The following is a 19,880-nucleotide window of genomic DNA, read 5'->3' as shown; positions in this document are numbered from 1 at the left end:
AGCTTAAACGATAGAGGTATGTTTGATGTTCTTAACCATTAAACATGCTAACTTGTTAATAACATGAGTATTATTGGTACCTAATCCTGCAACTCCTAGTATAGAAATGCTTAAACTCACATATTCTGATTTAGAGAGTTTAACTTCAGAGTCACAGTCTTCACTTAATTGAACTTTTTCCCTTGGATTGCAAGTATGTACAGAGTGAAATGGAAACACCTTGAGTCCTAACAATTTGAAGGAACACGGTTGCTCAGTTATATCAGGAGGAATGTATGTAAAAGTGGTATTTCCTCAAGAGAACAACTATCCCACTGGTAGTTTGACATGCTTAATGTGACAAATAGCAGTCACAATGTATAGACAATGCATGCTATTCTGTGCTAACACTTTATTCGTTGTTACCACAGGATCTCTTGAGGAGTCCCCGTTGCCTCTAGGCACACTTGAGCACATTTTCCGATTTTGTGGCAATCATAAGTTAAGTTGTAGCAAAAACCACCAGTAGTAATATTTTAAGTAATCACTGGGTTAAATTATCCCATTTTTGACCTGTTATTTCGAGCAAAACCTGCAATATTCATGGGATGAAGAGTGTGACAACACATCACTTTTTTGAACTGCTCCCTCTTTGTTGCTGCCATTAAAGATTTTTAATAGAACATTAGCAGGGGTTGGAACGTGGACGAGGCAAGTAGAAATCACATCAACAGTACTTTGCATTTGGGATATGCAAAAGTCTGATCTGTTGAGCATGACTCGTGCCAGATGAGTTCAAACATTTTTGGTCAAGTGCTGTAAAGGTGTCGATTGGCATGGTCGTTCAATCCTTCCGGAGCTGGGGTCTTTCGGTCCCTCTCTAACCCACACGCACACGCCCCCAAAGGGAGACCACGTAGAACAACTTGCCCACAGACATCTCGTAGTATGATCTGTAAAAGAGACAAGCATGATATTTCTTGCAAATAACATTTATCTGCTGGTACATATTCCCGTCTCTACCTGACTGGTTTCATGACTAGTGGGACATTGTCATTGCCTTTTGCTATGATTTCTGCAGGGTTCTGCAGGAAGATTTGGAGATTCTACCTACACCTTACCACCAGGGTTTTTTGTCAGCTGAGCCAAAATCTCCCTCCCCACAAACTGTAAGAAGGACTGGGGCAGTCCCCAGTTTCACTATTCCTCCATACACTGGGATGATAACGAGTTGGGCAATTCTATTGTATAATCAAGTCAGTGTCTCCACTATTCAGGAGAAGGACTTTGATTTCTCCTTGGTAGTCTTCATTGATCACCCTCCCCTCCAAAGACCTCAATACCTATGAGTGCCATCCAAGATCTGGGAGCAATCAGTCCGAAATGCTCAGAGGAAAACTGTATTCCAACACCTGTTTTAAAGAGTGCTGTGCCTCTTTGTTTCAATGTGTAGGATTTTAAGGCATGTAGATAAAGACCTACAGATTTTGATGTGGCTTGGTAAGTAGCTAACCCGCCTGGTTTTATTTCCCAATACGTGATGGTGTTAGTCGCTACATGGGTTTGTATCTGTATTACTGGGATTAACATTCGCAATATAGGGGTCTCTGCATTTGTCAATGGTATGTTATTAAAAATTTGGAGGGCTTCATTTAAGTGCTCTCTCCAGTTGCTTAAAGTTCCATGTGATAGTTTTTGTAATTGGGCTTTCAGCAAGCAGTTCATTCTCTCAATTAGTCATGCAGCTTGTGTATAATATGAAATATGACAAATCCACTCAATATTGTGTTGTGAGCAATAATCTTGTATCAATTGTCCTTTGAAATGTGACACGTTGTTACTCTGGACTTGGAGTGGGACTCCGTAATACAACATTAACAAGTTGAGAGTCTTGATAGTATTATATTGAATGGCATGTTTGCAAGGGATGTCAATCAGGAAGCCAGAATAAGTGTCCACTACTGTGCAAGTGTATTGACACCCACGACTAGTCAGTAGTGGCCCAATGTAATCAATTTGCCATATCGTCCCTGTTAATTTCCCTCGCCTCTCCCCAATTGACCTTTGACTGTTTGCGGGACAGATCTCTGTTTGTGTTGAGAAATAAGACACTGCATGATCACAGTTTTTTATCATGTCTAGGAAAATGTGCATCCCTCTAATCTCTACCCACCTGTTAGTGGCCTTCTCCCAGATGTCTTCATTTTTGGTACTCCCTCTTAGAAATCTCACCCAGTCAGAATCTTGTGGTGCCACTTTTGCCTCTGAGATTTTGGCTTTGTCGTCTGGAAGGGAATTGAACCATCGTTCTAGTGAGTCGGTGGGACAGTGGGCATGTACATGATACACAGTAATGGTACTTTGCTCTGGCATTTCCCAAATTTCTTGCCACAACTCTTTGCCCCACACCTCCTTATTATGTATTTGCCAGTTATGTGCATGCCATGTGGGAAGCCACGTGGCTAACCCATTGGCGGTAGACCAAGAATCAAAATAAATGTGACAAGTCCCAGGCATTTCTTGTTTCAGTGCCTGATATACAGCGTACAATTCTGCATATTGACTACTTTTCCCTTCTGCAGTAGAGAACAGCTTCTTGGTGACTGGGTTATATGACACTGCCTTCCAGTGTCTTTTGGCCCCCATATACTTGGCTGAATAAACCATACATGCTTCCCATCCTCGAGGGACAAGGATTCAAATGGTCTCACCCCATCTCACTGGTGACTCTTAACTGTGGCACCCCCTGCACCCTTTCATCATCCTGCAAAGGGGCTTTTGTGACACCTGTTCATGTAGAGCTACTGGTCCTACTCGGGCCCTGACCTGTGTGTATCATTTCCAGCTGATAATATTGGCCTCTTGTGCATGTCCAAAGGGGTGAGTTTTAGGTGAACTCATCACCCACTGCATTATTGGAATCTCAGGTTCTACAATCACATTATGAGCTAGGGTAATTTGCTCAGTATCCACTAGAGTCCAGTAACAAGCAAGTAACTGTTTCTCAAAGGGAGTATATTGCTGTACAGCATCAGGTAGATTTTTGGTCGAGAATCCCAAGGGCACCCTCGTTCTTCCCTATTTTTCCAACATGCTCCAATTTCCATATAGCCCCTGAATGGTTACATGGTAGTCAGTGTCTCCTTCCTGTACTGGCCATAAGTCTAAAGCCTGTTGAATCGCCTCCTTTGCCAAGTCAAATGCACACAACTGCTGCTCTCCCCATTCCAACTCATGTATCTTTCTTGTCACTTTGAACAAAGGGGCAAAAATCTCACTCAACTGAGGGATATGCTGTCACCATTATTTTTAGCTTCAACTAGCTGCCTCTCTAACTGTTGGTTTTCTTGTTCCAACTGCCTACATTTTTCATGCATTTTTCTATAAGCAGATAACAGGATCCGGCCCGTCTACCTAAAATAAATAACTCACATCCCTGTTCCAGTGGTACTTTCTGTAAAGAGTAAAACATTTTTTGGGCTCAGTATTGCTAAGACATCTGTCCCAGTTCTCGCATAAACCTGCACCACAAGACCATTCATTCGCAAGACTAAGGTTCTTACTCCCATTCTTGAATCTCATTTCGAACCTGGGAAACCGCTTTTGACTTCATGCCAAACATTTTTCACTTTTAAATCTTTCACTTTTCAATATTCTAACTCGTACTGCCCGCTACGCCAATTTGTTCTGCTTTGCTTCAGACTGAGAGGGAACGAAGCTAAAGAATGCAACACTTAGTCTGAGTAATGAATTTATTAAGGCACTTCCAGGTTTCAAACACAGATATACGAAAAGAACAATGTGGGCACTTAATGTGAATGCAGCAACACACATGCAGCTATTAAAATAATCACAGCAGTGGGATAATAATTTGAGAAAATGCAATACACCAACAATGAATGTATTTGCAGTGAGTACGTATATTCATGCATGCACACAGTAAAGCTATATGTGAAGAATTAAAAATGCATCACAATGCGTATAGAGTCCAACATCGTCCTTGTCTGCCAACGTCAAGCTGTGGAACCTATGACAGCTGGGGCAGGAGAAACTTCCCCAACGGGATTATTCTGAGCAATGCGTCCACTCTCAGAAGTGAGTTTCTTCTACCTGAGTGCCAAGCTTCCCCACCCTATATACTCTAAACAAACTGAAGAGGACGGTTCTAGAACCACCCCCTTGCATCGAGGAAGTTGTGAAATTCAAGTGCTAACCGTATTGGGTCAGTGTTGAAAAAACACGCAAGAGACTGGAAAGATCCCACTGTGTATTTCGAAGACAGAGCTGTATCCTTCCCTGACATACATTCTCATCATGGTGCATTCTTATCACGTTGCATCCCCCATGTTGTGTTCCTTTCCCTGGTGAGAAAAGTGAAAACACGTTAACAAGCTGTGCATAGAAAGATACCTGCACCACCAATGTGACTGCATTTGAAGCTGAGCACAAAATGGAGCCAGTGGTCAAAATGGAATCCGTGGTTAAAAACAGATAGCATTACAGGTATTTAACTTAATCTGGCCCCTTAGTGAGAGGAAAGCCCAGTAGACACAAGTTTTTTGCCTTCTTAGTTCACCAAAGACAGAAACCAAAATAGCAGTGCCTCAGACATAAAGATAGGGAGGTGAGGTACAGTTGGAAAGGGGACTCTTTTTCCAATGTAGAACACTCCGAACAAATTTCCCCCAACACTTCAGGAAAATGTCAAGTCTAGATAGTCTGTTTTTATTCAGTCTTTCCCCAGATAATACAGTATATAATACGTATCATTATTACTTAGGCTTGACCGTTTAGTAGACAGTAATAACAATTCTCAGAACTAGAAATACACCTGTACAATTAGTTTGTTTATATAAGTACTTACACTGCTCCATCCTGTGATCCAGTAGTATCCAATGTATGATAAATGGCTTTCGCTATTGTCCACAGTCGGTGCAGGTGTTGTAGTCATGTAAATCTACTCATCATGAGCCTGTGAAAGGAAATATTCTTCTGATGGCTACTTTTAACCACAGATTCCTTAGCTTGCTAACATTGCTTCAGGAGTGTGACTGGAACTACTGCGCACCAGTTGTTCTACTCCAGAAGTGACAAGTTGGAATGCATTTAAGTGCCACCCAGGTATTCTTTCATCAGTTCCTTTCTTTCCACATCTTTAGACGCAAAGCCAGAGATCTGCTTCTCTCATCTTTGACCAATTTTTTCTTTTTTACCAGTGTTCAAGGGAAATATGTCACATAAAACAAAATTGTTTAAACCTTATAATAACTGCTTCAAAGAGCACCACAAGGAATGCCTGTGGTGTCTCGGCTCGGGAACGCAACACCAGGGCCTCCAATGACTGTGCCCAGATGAACTCAAAGACAATATGAACCAGAATGTGAAACTCTGCGTTGCCAAACATATAAAGAGACTTCACAGTGACCAGTAAAGTTGAAAGGAAAGTCTGTTCCCATGGCAGATCCTTGTTGCAGTGTCTTTGGTTAAGTTGAAGCTCAAAAATCTAAGTGGAAATCTGCCCCTTCCTGACACTTTGTCTCCATAGTGCCACTCTGTCTCACTCCTGAACTCCTTAGAAGCAGATTCGACATCTGGTCCCACTGCAACACAAATTTCCAGGTCTGTTTGTGACCTTTCACCCGTGGGCCCCAAGGATCTGCAAAGACCTTCTGTCGGGGTCCCACTGCCTGGTTTGCCCTCCGTGCAGTCTGTACCCCTTGAGCCCACTCACAGGTTTCGGTGCCGACTTGTGTTTTGGCGCCACTCCATGCACCTGTTCACTTAATATCGGCGCTGCTGGCACTGGAAGATGCTCAACCCCTTCTGTGGTTTCAGACTCGGAGCTGGACTTTTCTCGGCCAAGGCCACGTTCCGATCTCTTCAGATCACAGTCAGTGGCCAACACTTCTGATATTGCCTTAACCCTGTGGCCAAGCTTATACTTTGCACCATCTCTCTTGCTCATATTCTGACAAAAATAACTATGACAAAGGGAGCAGTTGTGCAAAGGAAGAAAACAATTAGTGTACAGACTATGTTATAGAGACAACTAGTCACAGATTCCTTATCTTAGAATTCCCCCCAGCACAAGATTGGATCCAGGAACTTTTCCTCAGCAGTACCTCTGCGCATCGGTAGGGGGTGTTGAGCAACTACGTATTGGCGTCGTCCCCGGACATAACATCAATGGAGATGATGTTGAGGACAACCTCAACATCGCCTCATACGCTGATGACACCCAGCTGATGCTCTCCCTCACCAAGGACCCTGCCACTGCAGAACCAACCTCCACGAAGGAATGAAGACCATCACCAAATTGATGAAGAACAGCTGCCTGAAAAGAAATTTTGACAAAACTGAGATCATCATACTCAGCTCTACCGCATCCTCCTGGGACACCTCCTGGTGGCCTGCCACACTGGGAACCGCACCAACACCCACTGACCACGCACGCACCCTGGGGTTCATCCTGGACTCATCTCTTTTAATGACCCAGCAAGTCCACGCTTTCTCTTCCTCCTGCTTCATATCCCTCCGCATGCTTCGAAGATCTACAAATGAATCCCCACTGGAACCAGAAGGACGGGCACCCAAGCCCTCGTAAGCAGCAGACTGGACTACTGCAGGGCCCTCTAAGCAGGAACCATGGCCAAGCTCCAGAAAAGACTGCAACGCATACAGAACGCCTCTGCATGCCTCATCCTGGACATCCCCCTGCCACAGCCACATTACATCCCAACTGAAAGACCTGTACTGGCTCCCCGTCAACAAGAGAATCCCGTTCAAGCTCCTCATCCACACTCACAAAGCACTGCACAACACCAGACCAGAATACCTCAACAGACAGCTATCCTTCTACTCCCCGACCCGACAGCTTCGCTCCACTGACCTTGCCCTCTCCGCCGTTCCACACATCTGGCAGATCGTTCTCCCACCTTGCCACCAAAATGTGGAAAACACTTCCTATCCACCTGCGACAGGCACAGGACCTGCTAACCTTCAGGAGACACCTCAAGACATGGCTGTTTGAGCAGTAGCAGCACCCACCAGCCCCCAGGGCCTTGAGACCCTCACGGGTGAGTAGTGAGTTGTACAAATGCTATGTAGCTGTAGGCAGAAAGTCCCTCCCCGATGCACTGAGGTCAGTTTCTTATTTTCCATGCAGCTACGCAAATCCGGAGAAGCAGTTCCTCTGGCCCTGGGGCCTTTGACCCATTTTTCAGGGATTTTTCTAATAAACATTTTGTGTATATGCCTTCAGGCTTTAAGCCCTGTGGATCCTGTGCTTGACAGATGTTGGTCACGGACCCACACTCAGTATGTATGTGGTGTCTAGGCACTCATCACAACCCCAAAGATTGCAACTCTTCATCGGCTAAAGCCCAAGCCCTTGCGGGAGCGTCGGATGAAACTCCGGGTGGCATGGGCGTAACAATCTTCCTCACGGAGAAGTTGAACTCCATCTTCTTCCTCACGGTCCAGAGAGCGCTCTTGAAGTCGTATGCGTACGGCTCTTGTGGCATCTCCAGTTTCATTGGCATCCTCAAGTAGGTGTCTCTGGGCGAAGTCTCATCCTTAGATGTCACTGCCCCTGCACACATCTCCTAGAGTCTTGAGGTGGAGTCTGCGCTGCAGTCGAGCCCTTCCCTTCCTCCCTATCCTGGCACCGGGACAACTCACCCAAATGCAGGACTACTACTTTGTCCCTCCATGTTATTTTTGGGTCTTCCCTTCCTCTGGAGTGCCTTTGGTTCCTAAAGAGGTGGCGGGTGCCCTGATGGGACCTCCATTGGCAGCTTCGTCCTCAGTGCCTGTTCAGCCCCTCTGCTTTGACTCTGGAGTCAAATCGGCGCTGAAGCACAGCTTCTTGCAGCTACCATCTACTATGCCTGATCTTCTTATACCGACGCCATCCATGCAAATGTGGCTCACTTGACTTTGCTCGACCCTTCTGTTGTTGTCTCTCTGGATTCAGATGATTCTGTTCCCGAGGAGGCTTCTCCCCCTCGACGCTGACACAGACGCTGGGAGCGGCACCGTTAGAATTGGATGTTCTTACAGGGCTTGACCCTCTTGTTCCTCCTTCGGAGGCTCCTGCACATCCTCAGCCTCCTTTTTCATTCCCCATTCCACTTTCACAATCGGATTGGTTGCTTGACTTAGCCAATGGGTGTTGCCTTCGTTCCTCTCTTGCGTCTAGCCTCCTCTCGCCCCCTGGTTTGGCAACTGAGGCAAGTTCTGCTTTCACAGATATGCTAACATGGGTGACTGAAGTGTTGCACTTACAGCTTCCTCTGCTGGATTTACATCTGGACCAGTCTTCTATGCAATAGATCCTCCCATATTGTGAGGCTCTTTATGACATCCTCTTGGGTGTTTGGATCCAGCCAGCACCGGAAGATCTGTTATGCTTTCGCCGCCACCCCACTGCTCAGAGTTTTGTGGCGCAAACTGTTTTGGCTTAACATGATGAGACACCGATCCCACTTGCCCCACCGGAGCAGGAAGCCAGACAGCTGGACGCTTCTGTCAGGAGGATGTTCACTTATTCTAGCTCTGCCTTAAGTTCCACTAACACCTCCGGTGTGCTGGCTTGCTTCTTCCATGTTCTATGGGATTCAGCGGAGTGTTTGTTACCTACTCTGACTGAGAAAGCTCGGACTGCTCTCATGCCCTTAATAAGGGATAGTGACCAGGCAGCCAAACTCAGGGTTTCTCTGGCATGGATACCAACGATTCCGTTGCTCGACTAATGACTGCATCGGTTGCACTATGACGAAGGGCTTGGCTAAGACCTTCCAATTTTTCAACTCAGGTGAGGGATTTATTGCTTGCATGCCATTTGATGGCACGTCTCTTTTTGGCGTACACACAGATTTGGCTTTGCGACGCTTTAGAGATTCTCATAGTGGGAACTGATGTTACGTCCTCCTCCGAGCTCAATCCGGATGCATGCCGTTTTACGTTTCCGAGGTCATTGTGGGGGTGTTTCCATGCCTGCACACCTTTTGCAGTTATGTTGTTTCTAACAGTTGCCGTAGTCCTCTGAATTTCTGTTTAACTCTAGTGCGTACTCCTGCTTTTTGCAGGTGCATTGCTCTTACAAACTAGGTCATTCTCCTTCATTCTCTGTTTGAATGGAGATTGGATTTAACCATGGCTTTTTCGAGCATTTTGGTGTAAGCTATTTGCTACATTTTCCTCCTTCTGGTTCCTTGTTGGGAACTTTCTTTGTACTCCTGCGGAGCAATTAAATTCCTATATTTAGGATTACTGTCCATTAGCGCTGCATTCCATCCTTTTTCTACAAGAGGTCTTTTTTCACATGTTTTCCATGGGATTTATAATTGACATTGTCTTATGTTTTTTGTTCAGACTTCCTATTCTGATCGTCACTATCCACCTGTAGGACCACATTCAGTGGCCTTTGAAGGTTCTTATTTTCACCTTACTTTTGTCTTTGAAGGTGATTGTGTGTCACATATCTTGCAAATATATACACATATAGTCCTTCTCTGTACAACCCATGTCCAGTAAAGTATCCTTTACGTACTTTGCTTGGGATGCTAGTATTCACTGTGCCCATTATATCGTCATTCCTATGACACGGAATCACCTACTTTATTGTATGTAATTCTTGGCGTATCTCTGACATTTTCTCTTCACTCATCTAGGGCTTTCTCCGTGGACTTCCTATTTCTTTTCTCCATTGTCCAGTATGATTGCTTTTAATGTACGCCACCATACACTTTCGGATATCTATATATTATCGTCGCCAGTATTCCTTCCATGAACAATGGATTTGTTGGGTGTCCTATGGTCTGTTATTTTGACCTTTTGTACACTTCTGTAGTCTGTGTCTCTACCAGATAAGGCGTTACTGAAAGTAAGTAATGTCCTACAGGAAGCTAATGGTCTGAACACCTCCCCAGACACTGTACTTACTTCTTCCCCTGGATCTGACTTGGATATGAGTGCTTCTTTTGCCATGGTTATGTGATTGACTGTGGAAGTCCTTGACCTACAGCTCCCTACTATGGATGTAAAGACCAGTGTGCTCATGGAGGTTCTCCGGCCTGGTCAGGCACCTACTTGAACTTCTCCTACAATTTAATAAGGCCCGTACGGATACCCACTTTGACAAAACTACCTGGGCCCCCAGTCAATTGGCAGGTAGTTCTTTGTCACCAAACAGCACCGTGCGAACCTCACATCCTGACTCAACACCAAACTTCTGAGAGTTTGGTGGTACAGGCGCCCACAAGCAGAATGAATCCTAAGCAAATCTTCTCTTCTGCCAGCCTTGCCTTAGTGATCTGTCCATGCCCATTTCTTCCTGGATCGCTAGAACCATGCTTTGTGGGATATGCTACTTCAGATTCTACTGGCGGTTCTGGATGACCAACTGACGCCATTACCCCAAACCATGCAGAACGGCTGGAACACAGCTGAACTTGTCTGGCCTGGACACAACCAGTTGCTAGGGTTAGGCAGTGGGTATGAATGTGGTGCTTCAGTGCCATGCCTAGATGGGGTCTGTGGGTTTCTCAGCGGATGTTCAGGCATCCTTAATAGACATGTCATTTGAACGCTCTTGTCTCTAAAGTGGAACCCACCCACCTCCCTCCCCCCAACAAATCCTAGGCCTATGTGTGGATACCTGCCCTTTGGGGACTGATCTGTTTAGAAAAAGTCCATGATATAAGATCCTGCTTCAAATTTGCAAAAATATTGTTTTTTAGTCCAGCGCACGGAGCCATCCTTCTGGGGGACTTGAACATGTGCAACCATTCTTGTGAGTACCTGCTCAATAATTAGTTAGTGATTCCATACAGTCAAATGCAAATGGCTAAATATTTATTATATTAGCACTATACAGAAATAATATCATCTATTCATATATGTAGTGCTGCACATATTCTAGGTGTACAAAAAAAAATAATGCTAATAACATATCAAAACATAATGTATAACATGATTACAGGAAAATGACACTTAAAACTGCATTCCATTGATGTTGTGGTGCTTCTTCTGCAACTCCCTGAGAATGTTTAAGGGCAATAAGGGACCACAACCATAGAATTACTTTTATGTGGTATTGACACGCACACACATGGGCACGCACTCACACACACACACACTCACTCTCACACGCTCACTCTCACACGCTCACTCACCCTCACACACACTCATTCTCACACTCACTCTCACACAGAGTCACTTGCTCACACATTCTCACTCTGTAGGAAGCAACATCAGACATTTCCTCCAAGGGTGACGAGACATCACTTCAGGCGCATGGGTCCTCCAGTTGCATAATGAGGCTACACCAGGCCAGTTCTTTCGACTCCACTGCACCTTAAACTCCATCAGCACACTGATAGAGAAGCATATGTCAATTTTGCAGCATGAAGTGCTGACCCTTTTGGCCAATTGAGCCATAGAGAGGATTACTGCCTCAGAAGTAGGAACTGGGTGTTACTCCCACCTCTTGTGCTGAAGGAGGACATGACCATTGGTCATTTTTAGGTCTCTGTCATCCAGTCGCCTTTCTCAGGAAAGACAAATTCAAGATGCTCATGCTGGAGCTCTATGGTGGGGTTGGGCCTAAGACATGGAATTTCACATCCCCGTCCTGCAAGCAGGCCCACAGGTGATAACCATGAGCATTTTCATTTCAGTATTCCACTTCGGTCTCACCAGTGCTCCTTGAGTCTTCACAAAGTGATGCCGTTGGTCAAAGGATATCTATGAAAGTCACGGGTATCAGTCTTCCCCTACCTCGACAACTGGCTGTTGAAGGAGGGCTCTCCCAGGCAGCCATCTGCTACCTTCAGCTATCGCTGAATCTCCGAACATTCTTGGTTCAACTTTGTAACCTGTTTTGGCACACACAACACTGGCCCATTATCCAAAGTGATGGATGTCTTATATGTTTTATAGCTGGTCCAGCATGGCCTTGCAGTAAGCACCATTACAGGTTACTTGTTGGCTCTTTCTGCCTTTTTTATGTTTACCGTAACAGCTGTCCATGTTCAAATCAGCAATTGTGATGAGGTTTCTAAAAAGTCTGACCAAATTGTTTCGTCCAGCCCCTTTTGATGCCACGGTCAGATCCCAGTTTGATCCTCAGTTTCCTCTTGTGCACGCCATTCAAACCTGTGCACAGCTGTCCCCTATGTCTTCTTATTTTGAAGACTGATTCACACATGAGTGAATTTCAAGCTCTGTCGGTACAGCCGCCTTGCACAACCTTTTTCCTTGCTAAAGTAGTGCTGAAGACCAAGTCGGCCTGTCTGCCTAAAAATGTAATGGCCTCTCCCATTAGGCAATCCATCACTCCTGAAATATTCTTTCCGTGCCTCACCCCTCAAAAATGTTTGAGAAACTCAATCGTCTGGACCATATAAAAGATTTATGGTTTTACATCTTTTTCACCGAAGACCACCAGACGGACGATCACCTCTTTGTGGGTGTTCTCTGAGACAAACTAAGATAAGTCAGAGCAGAAAAGAGGACTTTGTCAAGGTGGAGAGTCCTCTGCAACAAGATCTGCTATTCGCTACCCAGAAGCAACCCACGGATGAGGTTCAGGGCCCATTCCACCAGGGCCAGGGCTGATTCCGCTGCAATTGCACAAGAAGTACCTGTCTATGACAATCTCCAGACTACAAAGTGGGCAGCTGAGGACACGTTAATGAAACACTAATGCCTTGACAGCCAGGCGCGGGTGGATGGGTTCTTCACCTGTTGGGTCCTGCTTTTGTTTTTGTTTTGTTTTTTCCCCCATCTAAAAAGATCCCAAATTAGAGATGGGCATACTATTATCCCTGATAATGTTTTGGATGCATGTTCAAGAGCACAGACGGAGTTCAGAAAGAAACTGATAGCTACACGCAGGGATTGCACTTATATACAGCTCTATCGTTGCTTCCAAGGCAGACCAAACTCAAAGCAGAGCCACCTGATGCCACCTACTGGTGCTCTGGAGTAATGCTGTTTAAATCACCCTGATCTAGTCTGGCGTGTGGGGTTATTCTAAGGATAAGGAATATGTGGTTATCTAGGGTACCCACCAGCAAGAGTATTACTAAAGGTAAGTAAGCTATAATTGAGTAATCATGACATTATGGAAGGATGCCCTCAGAGTCGTTGTCTGAAGTGTTTCGAAGTATGACCTCTTTTTAGAAACCCTTATATTGAATTCTGTTAAAGATTTAATAAAAGTGTATTATGTAAACCTCTCTTTTAAGTTGGGTGATAATCATTGTTCAGTGACTGTCAACATATTATTTTTTTATTTTAGTATTACCCTCTTGAAGAAGTTCTTGCTGCTGAATATTTACTTGAAGAATTTAGACCAGATTTAATAGAATTGGTGCTAGATAAACTGAGGCCAGAAAACGTCCGGTAAGATTTGCCTATTGTTATGAATTAAGTAATTAAACATTTACCATATTGATTTGTCCGAAAATGATCCATCAAGGTTATTCATGTGTGTGTTGTGCATTTTCTAAACTTAAAGCAGCAACATTGCCTAAGTATACTTAATAATTGTACATGAATCTGACATTTAGTCTTTTTGACACATCTTATTATGATATTATAATCCTCTATGCTGCCCCTGGGTAATTTTCCACAGTCCTTGTAGTGGACATCTCTTGCATCAAATACTCAGTAGGAGTCACTTGGCTGAAAGGCTAAACAAACTCCAGAATAACACGATTTGCTGCGCCTTAGGCCTGAGATGCTCATACCATCTTTTTCCACATCAATATTTGATTCTCTGATTTGAATGCAAGCAACCATTGAATTAAGTAAGGTCTGTCTAGTCTTTAAGAATTGGATGAGCAGTCAGACCAAATTGGATTTTAAAAGGTGATTTTGTTAAATTTGACCCAGAAGGATCTGAGCACACATCAGTTGTGTGAACCATAGCAACAAAAGATGGTGGTAAAGAGATGGGTTTCATTTGAACAGAACCCACAATACTAAAGAAAATGCAGTTTGCCTCTTATTTCCACTCTGCAGAGTTCATATCTGGGAGAGAGTCCAGAGCAAAAGAAAACGCAGGCTAGCAAGTTCACCCTCGGTGAGGGAGGCCGTCATGAAGGAAAGTTGCCATCTTGGATCACACATTGACACGAGGTCTAAATGGACTCCGCCAGTCTTCAGTCAGTATAAATGAAGCACAAAGACCACACATAATACACACCATCCATGCATGAAGCATCAAGAAGGAAATAGTCCTCAAATATGTGACCAGGGTAAATCAACTAGGCACACACATTTATATAAAATGCTTGTACACCTCCTTGCACCCCCACTGTGGGCCTTTAACCACATTACCAGGAATGAAGGGTTGTGCTAGCCACATGCATTATCTCCAGGTGTCCCTCTTTTGGTTATACTACATTTCTAGATTTGATTAATTATTTCTTAGCAGATAGTCTCAGCTGGAGCATTTTTGTGTTTCTCTGCTGCACAAATGGCCAAACAAGAATAGGTAAAAGAGAGCATAGTGTTTTCTGGCTGCTTGGGAAGCACCTGCTACCTTGAAACCCCCCCATTTGTAATTAGCAAACTCTCTACCTAGCCGCCTTATTGGTGTGATGTCCTTTTGTAGTAACAAGCTTTGTTACTTCTCTGACTGCAAAGCTGGGGGTTACATATGGCAGCACTAGCCACTCCAAGTGACTCCCAAGAACACATATTTATTTTTGGGTATATGCTAGAAAACTTTTTTGATAGCTGGGATCTGTTCTTCTAGCTTCTGATGGATACTTCTAACCATAGTTTTCTCAACTTGGGGTGTCCCCATGACGCCACACTGGATCTGGAAACGTTTATTACAATCCTCCAGCATACTGGTAGGTGGTGCCTGGTGACTATGTTGACTTCGTTCCACCCCAGATATGACCAGTGGAGAGTCACATGTAAGTGGCACACTTGAGCATCATAGTCTGTTTCTTTCTTTCTGCACCTTTGAAAGTGAATCCAACACTTCTCTCCCTCTTTTCACATCAGTTTAAAAAGTTTTTTCTTCAATTCATTTTTTGAAAATCAATGTGCAAAGAGATAATGTTTATAAGGAGCAAAATCATTTTTGAGTTCTTGATACACTTGCTGGACAGAAATAAATTAACTACTTCAGACTATTCAAGATTATCTCAGGAAATGTTGTGTATTGCATCAGAAACATATAAATTCGGAGTCTGTTGGTTTTGACACTGGTACTGGTACAAGAGAAGCTAAAAGTAAAGCATTTTATGACTTTATCTTCTGGAATCATGCCACACGTGATAAACAGAGTGCCACTAGTAAGTTATTTACGATATAAAAATTACCCTAGGGATAACTAACAGTTAATAAAATAAGAATAAACCTGTTTATCACAAAAAGCAGACCTAAAACTCACATTGGTGTAAAAGCCACATTGCCAAAAGGGCATATGAATAAAAGTTTGACGGTAACATCATCAGAGGAAAGCAAATTCATAGAACCCTGTGAAATTCTACAAATTAAAGAGGAGTCTCCTCTGCTAACAGCACCCGTAAATAGTACTCAGATTGGCTTGCAACGAATAGGAGATAACTGTTTTACATCAAGTAAGAAAATGTCTTCAAAGTTTTCAGAATTGTGGTTTAGGCTTGTGTTTTAAGATAGCAGACACTTCACAGATTTCTGACTCACTGTCAAGGAAAATATCAGAAACGGCTCAGCCGTTGTCTGAGCAAGTTATTAGTATTCCACAATCTGTAACTACTACAGAAATAAATATGTTCCCATTACAGGAACCCTTGAAGCTGAGTTTATCTATGCTAGGTATGATTCAGCAGAAACGGATACACCTGATCACAATTATGATTTTGAACAAGTCAGTACCCTAGTTAGCTCACTGGATAACAACACTTTTAGCTCTGCTACAGGGTTTGGGAAATATGGAACAATTCACCTCATTGTCAGTGCAGAATCATGCAAGCTTTAAAACCCTGATAATCCAGTTGAGCAATAGCTAAAATACCATGAAGAGATTACTCCACCAGCTGATCTGTTATTGGCAGCAGTGGGGGGGCCATTGGTACCACGATGACTCAAATATCAAACATATTAACAAATCAATCATTATTACTTTCTTAGCAGGTCATTTTATTAAAAATATTAGCAGTTCTAAGCTTGTTTCAACAGTTGAACGAACGTTTACAGAATTAGCAACTACTTCACACAGTTTCTTTTTGGATGATAATTAATTTACTTCAGTTGCTTCCTATGAAAATTCAATATCTTTTAACTAGTTCGTCTCAATCGATTGCAAATCTCAATCCCACCAAAAATAGACTTAAATGTAGCAGACATTCACAATCCTAGCAAAACATAACTGTGCAAACAAAATGGCATAAATCCAAACCAAGATTCTTAGCGTAGCACATATCCATTAAGTCAGCAATTGTTCATACTTCAGACTAGACAATCAAATGTGACATCATGTAGTAATGAAAGCGAATATGTTTTTTCCATATGTAAGCAAGCTACGACTAAAAATAATCAAGAAAAATGCACTTACTAATAAAGAAGTAGCACAACAAAAAATACAAGTGAATTGGAAAAATTAACCTACCCTACCTAACACATCCTACCTATTAAATTCTGCTTATTGTGAGAGTCTGAATGCAGATATGGAAGCACCTAATGAGTAATATTGATAAAACTAATTTACCATCAGCATATAGCAGTATTTGAACATCAACCAAAATATAGTGAAAATGGGCCCTTCTGCGAAGAGGACAGGATTCTCTACCTTAGCGCCACCAATTTGTGATTCTGTATTGTTAAAGAGCTTAATAGATGGTTTTGCAGTGTTAGCAAAAACGCATGCAGTTCCTATCTCTGGTACAGCCTTAGCATCCAATATGGATGCTTCACAGAGTGAACTGTAATTAAACGACGATAATGTTTAAATCAGAAGGACACTTTGACATATTAAATCATGAAAATACTTGTAAAATGCTGAAATCATTTGAAGAACTAAAAGAGGTCACTTCTTCAAATTTATTAAATGTCTGTTTTCTTCAGAATACTAGCATCCATGTTTGGTGGAAAATTCACCAGAAAAACTTGGTCAACAGTCTATAGTTCAAAGAATATGGGCACATTGAAAGTAGTTGACAGGTTGTGGGATTGTTGTGATACATATCAAAGTCTGAATATCCTTATTTACTTGGGCATAAAAAAAATCTGTAGCTAACTCAAATTTGATCTCAGAAACAAACTCCAATCTAAAACGCCCCTTGTCAAATGTGCCATCCACAGATCCAAGAGTCGTAAATAATACATTATCAGCAGCTGATCGATTAGTAATTTCGCCAGGGGAAACTAAACAAATAAGTCTGTTATGAAATCCCAGTATCAAACATTATTTCTACTGGGGTCACAAATATAGGAATTAACTTCGGTGATTTGTTAATGTCTTATTGGAATTTTACAGGCATAAGTAGACACGTGAAACTCAGTTGTGGGAAATTGGTTGGTTTCTTTAATGAAGTTATCATGTAGTTTGTATTATCTTTTCTGAATTCCACAAGTCATGACATTTTGGAAAGCAAAAATGTGTTGGGGGGACCTAGCAGAGGATTGTTGACCCTGATTAACAAAAGTCTTAATGCTAAGAGAGATATGATTAAATTAAAATCTAACTGCATGTCAGCACTTCTGATAGGTCAATGTAACATTTCTAAACCTTTTAATGTATGCGTTTCGATCAGGTCTATTAAATAATGTTATTATTCAATCTTAGCAGACGTAGATACTATTTTAGGGAAATATAGTCACCTATTCATTATTGTAACCGGGGATTTTAACCAGGAATTTTTGTCATGGTTATCTCAAGTCACAAATTCTGATGACTTTCTTGACACACTTTATAATATCCCTTAATCATACGTAACTTTACAGGGTAAAACTAAGCGGTTTACCACCTTGAGCAAATTTACCTGCAAATGTTTATTTGACCCTGGTTATAGGTTTCTTAATGGAAGATTGACTGATGGCCAACCAGTAAAACTGACAATTAAGGGACCAACTTACACCCCACCACAGTGGACTTTACCTTTCTACACTATATAAATTTCCACAAATGGAAATTATTTTAAATCATCAAGAGAATGGAGAGTGACCACAATTCCCAGAAGATATAATTTAACCTCAATGTTTGAGTTTATACTTAGCTAAACCTTAACTAATAATTATATGACTATAATAAATTCAAATGGAAACAGATAGAATGGGGAACACAAGGGTGTAAAGCCCCAAACAAAGAGTGAGTGCCCTGCTTTGTCATTGCCAATTTTAAAGACTGATCCACTTAATGATTTATACCCTGGAGACTGGCTCAGAGAAAGCAATATACAATAGATCCAATCCTGAACATCCTATTGTGTGAATCATTGCAGGGTAGGGGACCTCTCCAAACAGTTTCTGCACGAGGGATAGAAAAAAATAGCAAATGTAAAAGGATTCACCATAAAACTTTGATTTAGTTTGAGGCAGACCCGTTCATTTGAACATGATACACAAATTAAAAATGTGAAGAACCAGCTAAGAAATAAAATTGCAGAAATACAGCAGAATCATCAAGAACATGTTTGGGCCCGGTTAACGTATGCCATTAAAGCATGCAGTGACAAATCATTCTGTATTTTAATTGGTCACGGAACAAAGATGTACAGTTGTCCAAATGATCTCTTCATTTCAAATGGCATATGGTCTGCTCACATAAAATATATTTATACAAGTAATATCGCAACCCCAAATTAACGCAGGCCTGCTTTCAAATTGGTCTTTAAAGTCTCTCAGGAGTAAAGAGTTACTTAATTAAAACGTGCAGGGCATCTATTAAAAGGGTTCAAATCAAGACCCAAAAAATAACTTACTTTCTCTTCTGGATTTTGAAGGAAAACTCTTCACAAAATATCTACTGAAGACCCTCACATCTTCGGCTAAAGAGCAGCATTTAATACCACAAACTCAAGAAGGCTTCCTTTCACGTTGTTTAGCTGTTGACAATATCTTCACAATGATTCTTTTTTAAGCAAACAAATGAATAAACAACAATACTGCCTTTTGTGTGTGCTTTTTGGCTTACACCAGGGCATTTAACAAAATTGATTAGCAGCGCATATGAGATAAACTTGTTACGTAGGTAATTGACCAAACTCTCTTCCTCTTTTTGATTGAACTGCGAACAGAAACTTGACTGAAAAAAAAATAACATACACTAAAAACGTTCTGTCCATGAAAATGCAAACTTTGAATGGCCTGAAAGCGGGTTCTATTTGGCACCACTTTTATTTTCATTGTATTTTGCTGATTTACCCAAATATTTGAATTTGAGCATTGGTTTCCACCTAAGCTGATAATGAAAGGGATCACTTGTCTAGCTCATGGCAAGGATTTGGTGATTCTTTTGTAAACTCAAAAAGCTTACAATATAAATGATCTCAGTTAAATTAATTTAATCTTGTAAAAGGATTATCAGCAAACTCTTCAACTTCGAAGATAATGACTTTTGGGATGAGTAGCAAACCGATATCTTGAAAGTTAGGTGACACTTCAATTGAAATTATCAACCAGTATGATTACTTGAGATCATCAGTTGACACCAAGCTATCCTAGACTAACCATCTCATAACCAGGAAACATAAATCTACCAACACATTAAAATTGAGTAATAAGGTTTATAAAAGTTACATAGAAGTAGAGCAATTGGTCCATCATTAAATGTTTGTAGGATGAAACTTACTCCCCTGCTATTATATGCCTCCCCTGTTATCAATGGCAAGAATATATCTGATTTATATACATAGTATATATACAATATAATACATGTACAAAGTATCAAACAA

General features: G+C 42.0%; 1 protein-coding gene across 3 annotated transcripts in view; it reads left to right on the top strand.

The window, feature by feature from the left end:
- Positions 1–19,880, top strand: part of IDE (insulin degrading enzyme) — a 754,741-nt gene that overhangs the window by 358,723 nt on the left and 376,138 nt on the right. For all 3 annotated transcript variants that reach the window (XM_069239810.1, XM_069239807.1, XM_069239808.1), the window contains one exon: positions 13,286–13,389. In XM_069239810.1, the coding sequence (XP_069095911.1) occupies positions 13,286–13,389 (104 nt within the window). The remainder of the gene's footprint in view (positions 1–13,285; positions 13,390–19,880) is intronic.

Source organism: Pleurodeles waltl, chromosome 6, assembly GCF_031143425.1.
Source record: "Pleurodeles waltl isolate 20211129_DDA chromosome 6, aPleWal1.hap1.20221129, whole genome shotgun sequence".
Classification (NCBI taxonomy): domain Eukaryota; kingdom Metazoa; phylum Chordata; class Amphibia; order Caudata; family Salamandridae; genus Pleurodeles; species Pleurodeles waltl.
Note: the sequence above shows the minus strand (reverse complement) of the source record. Positions and strands in the feature narration are given on the sequence as shown.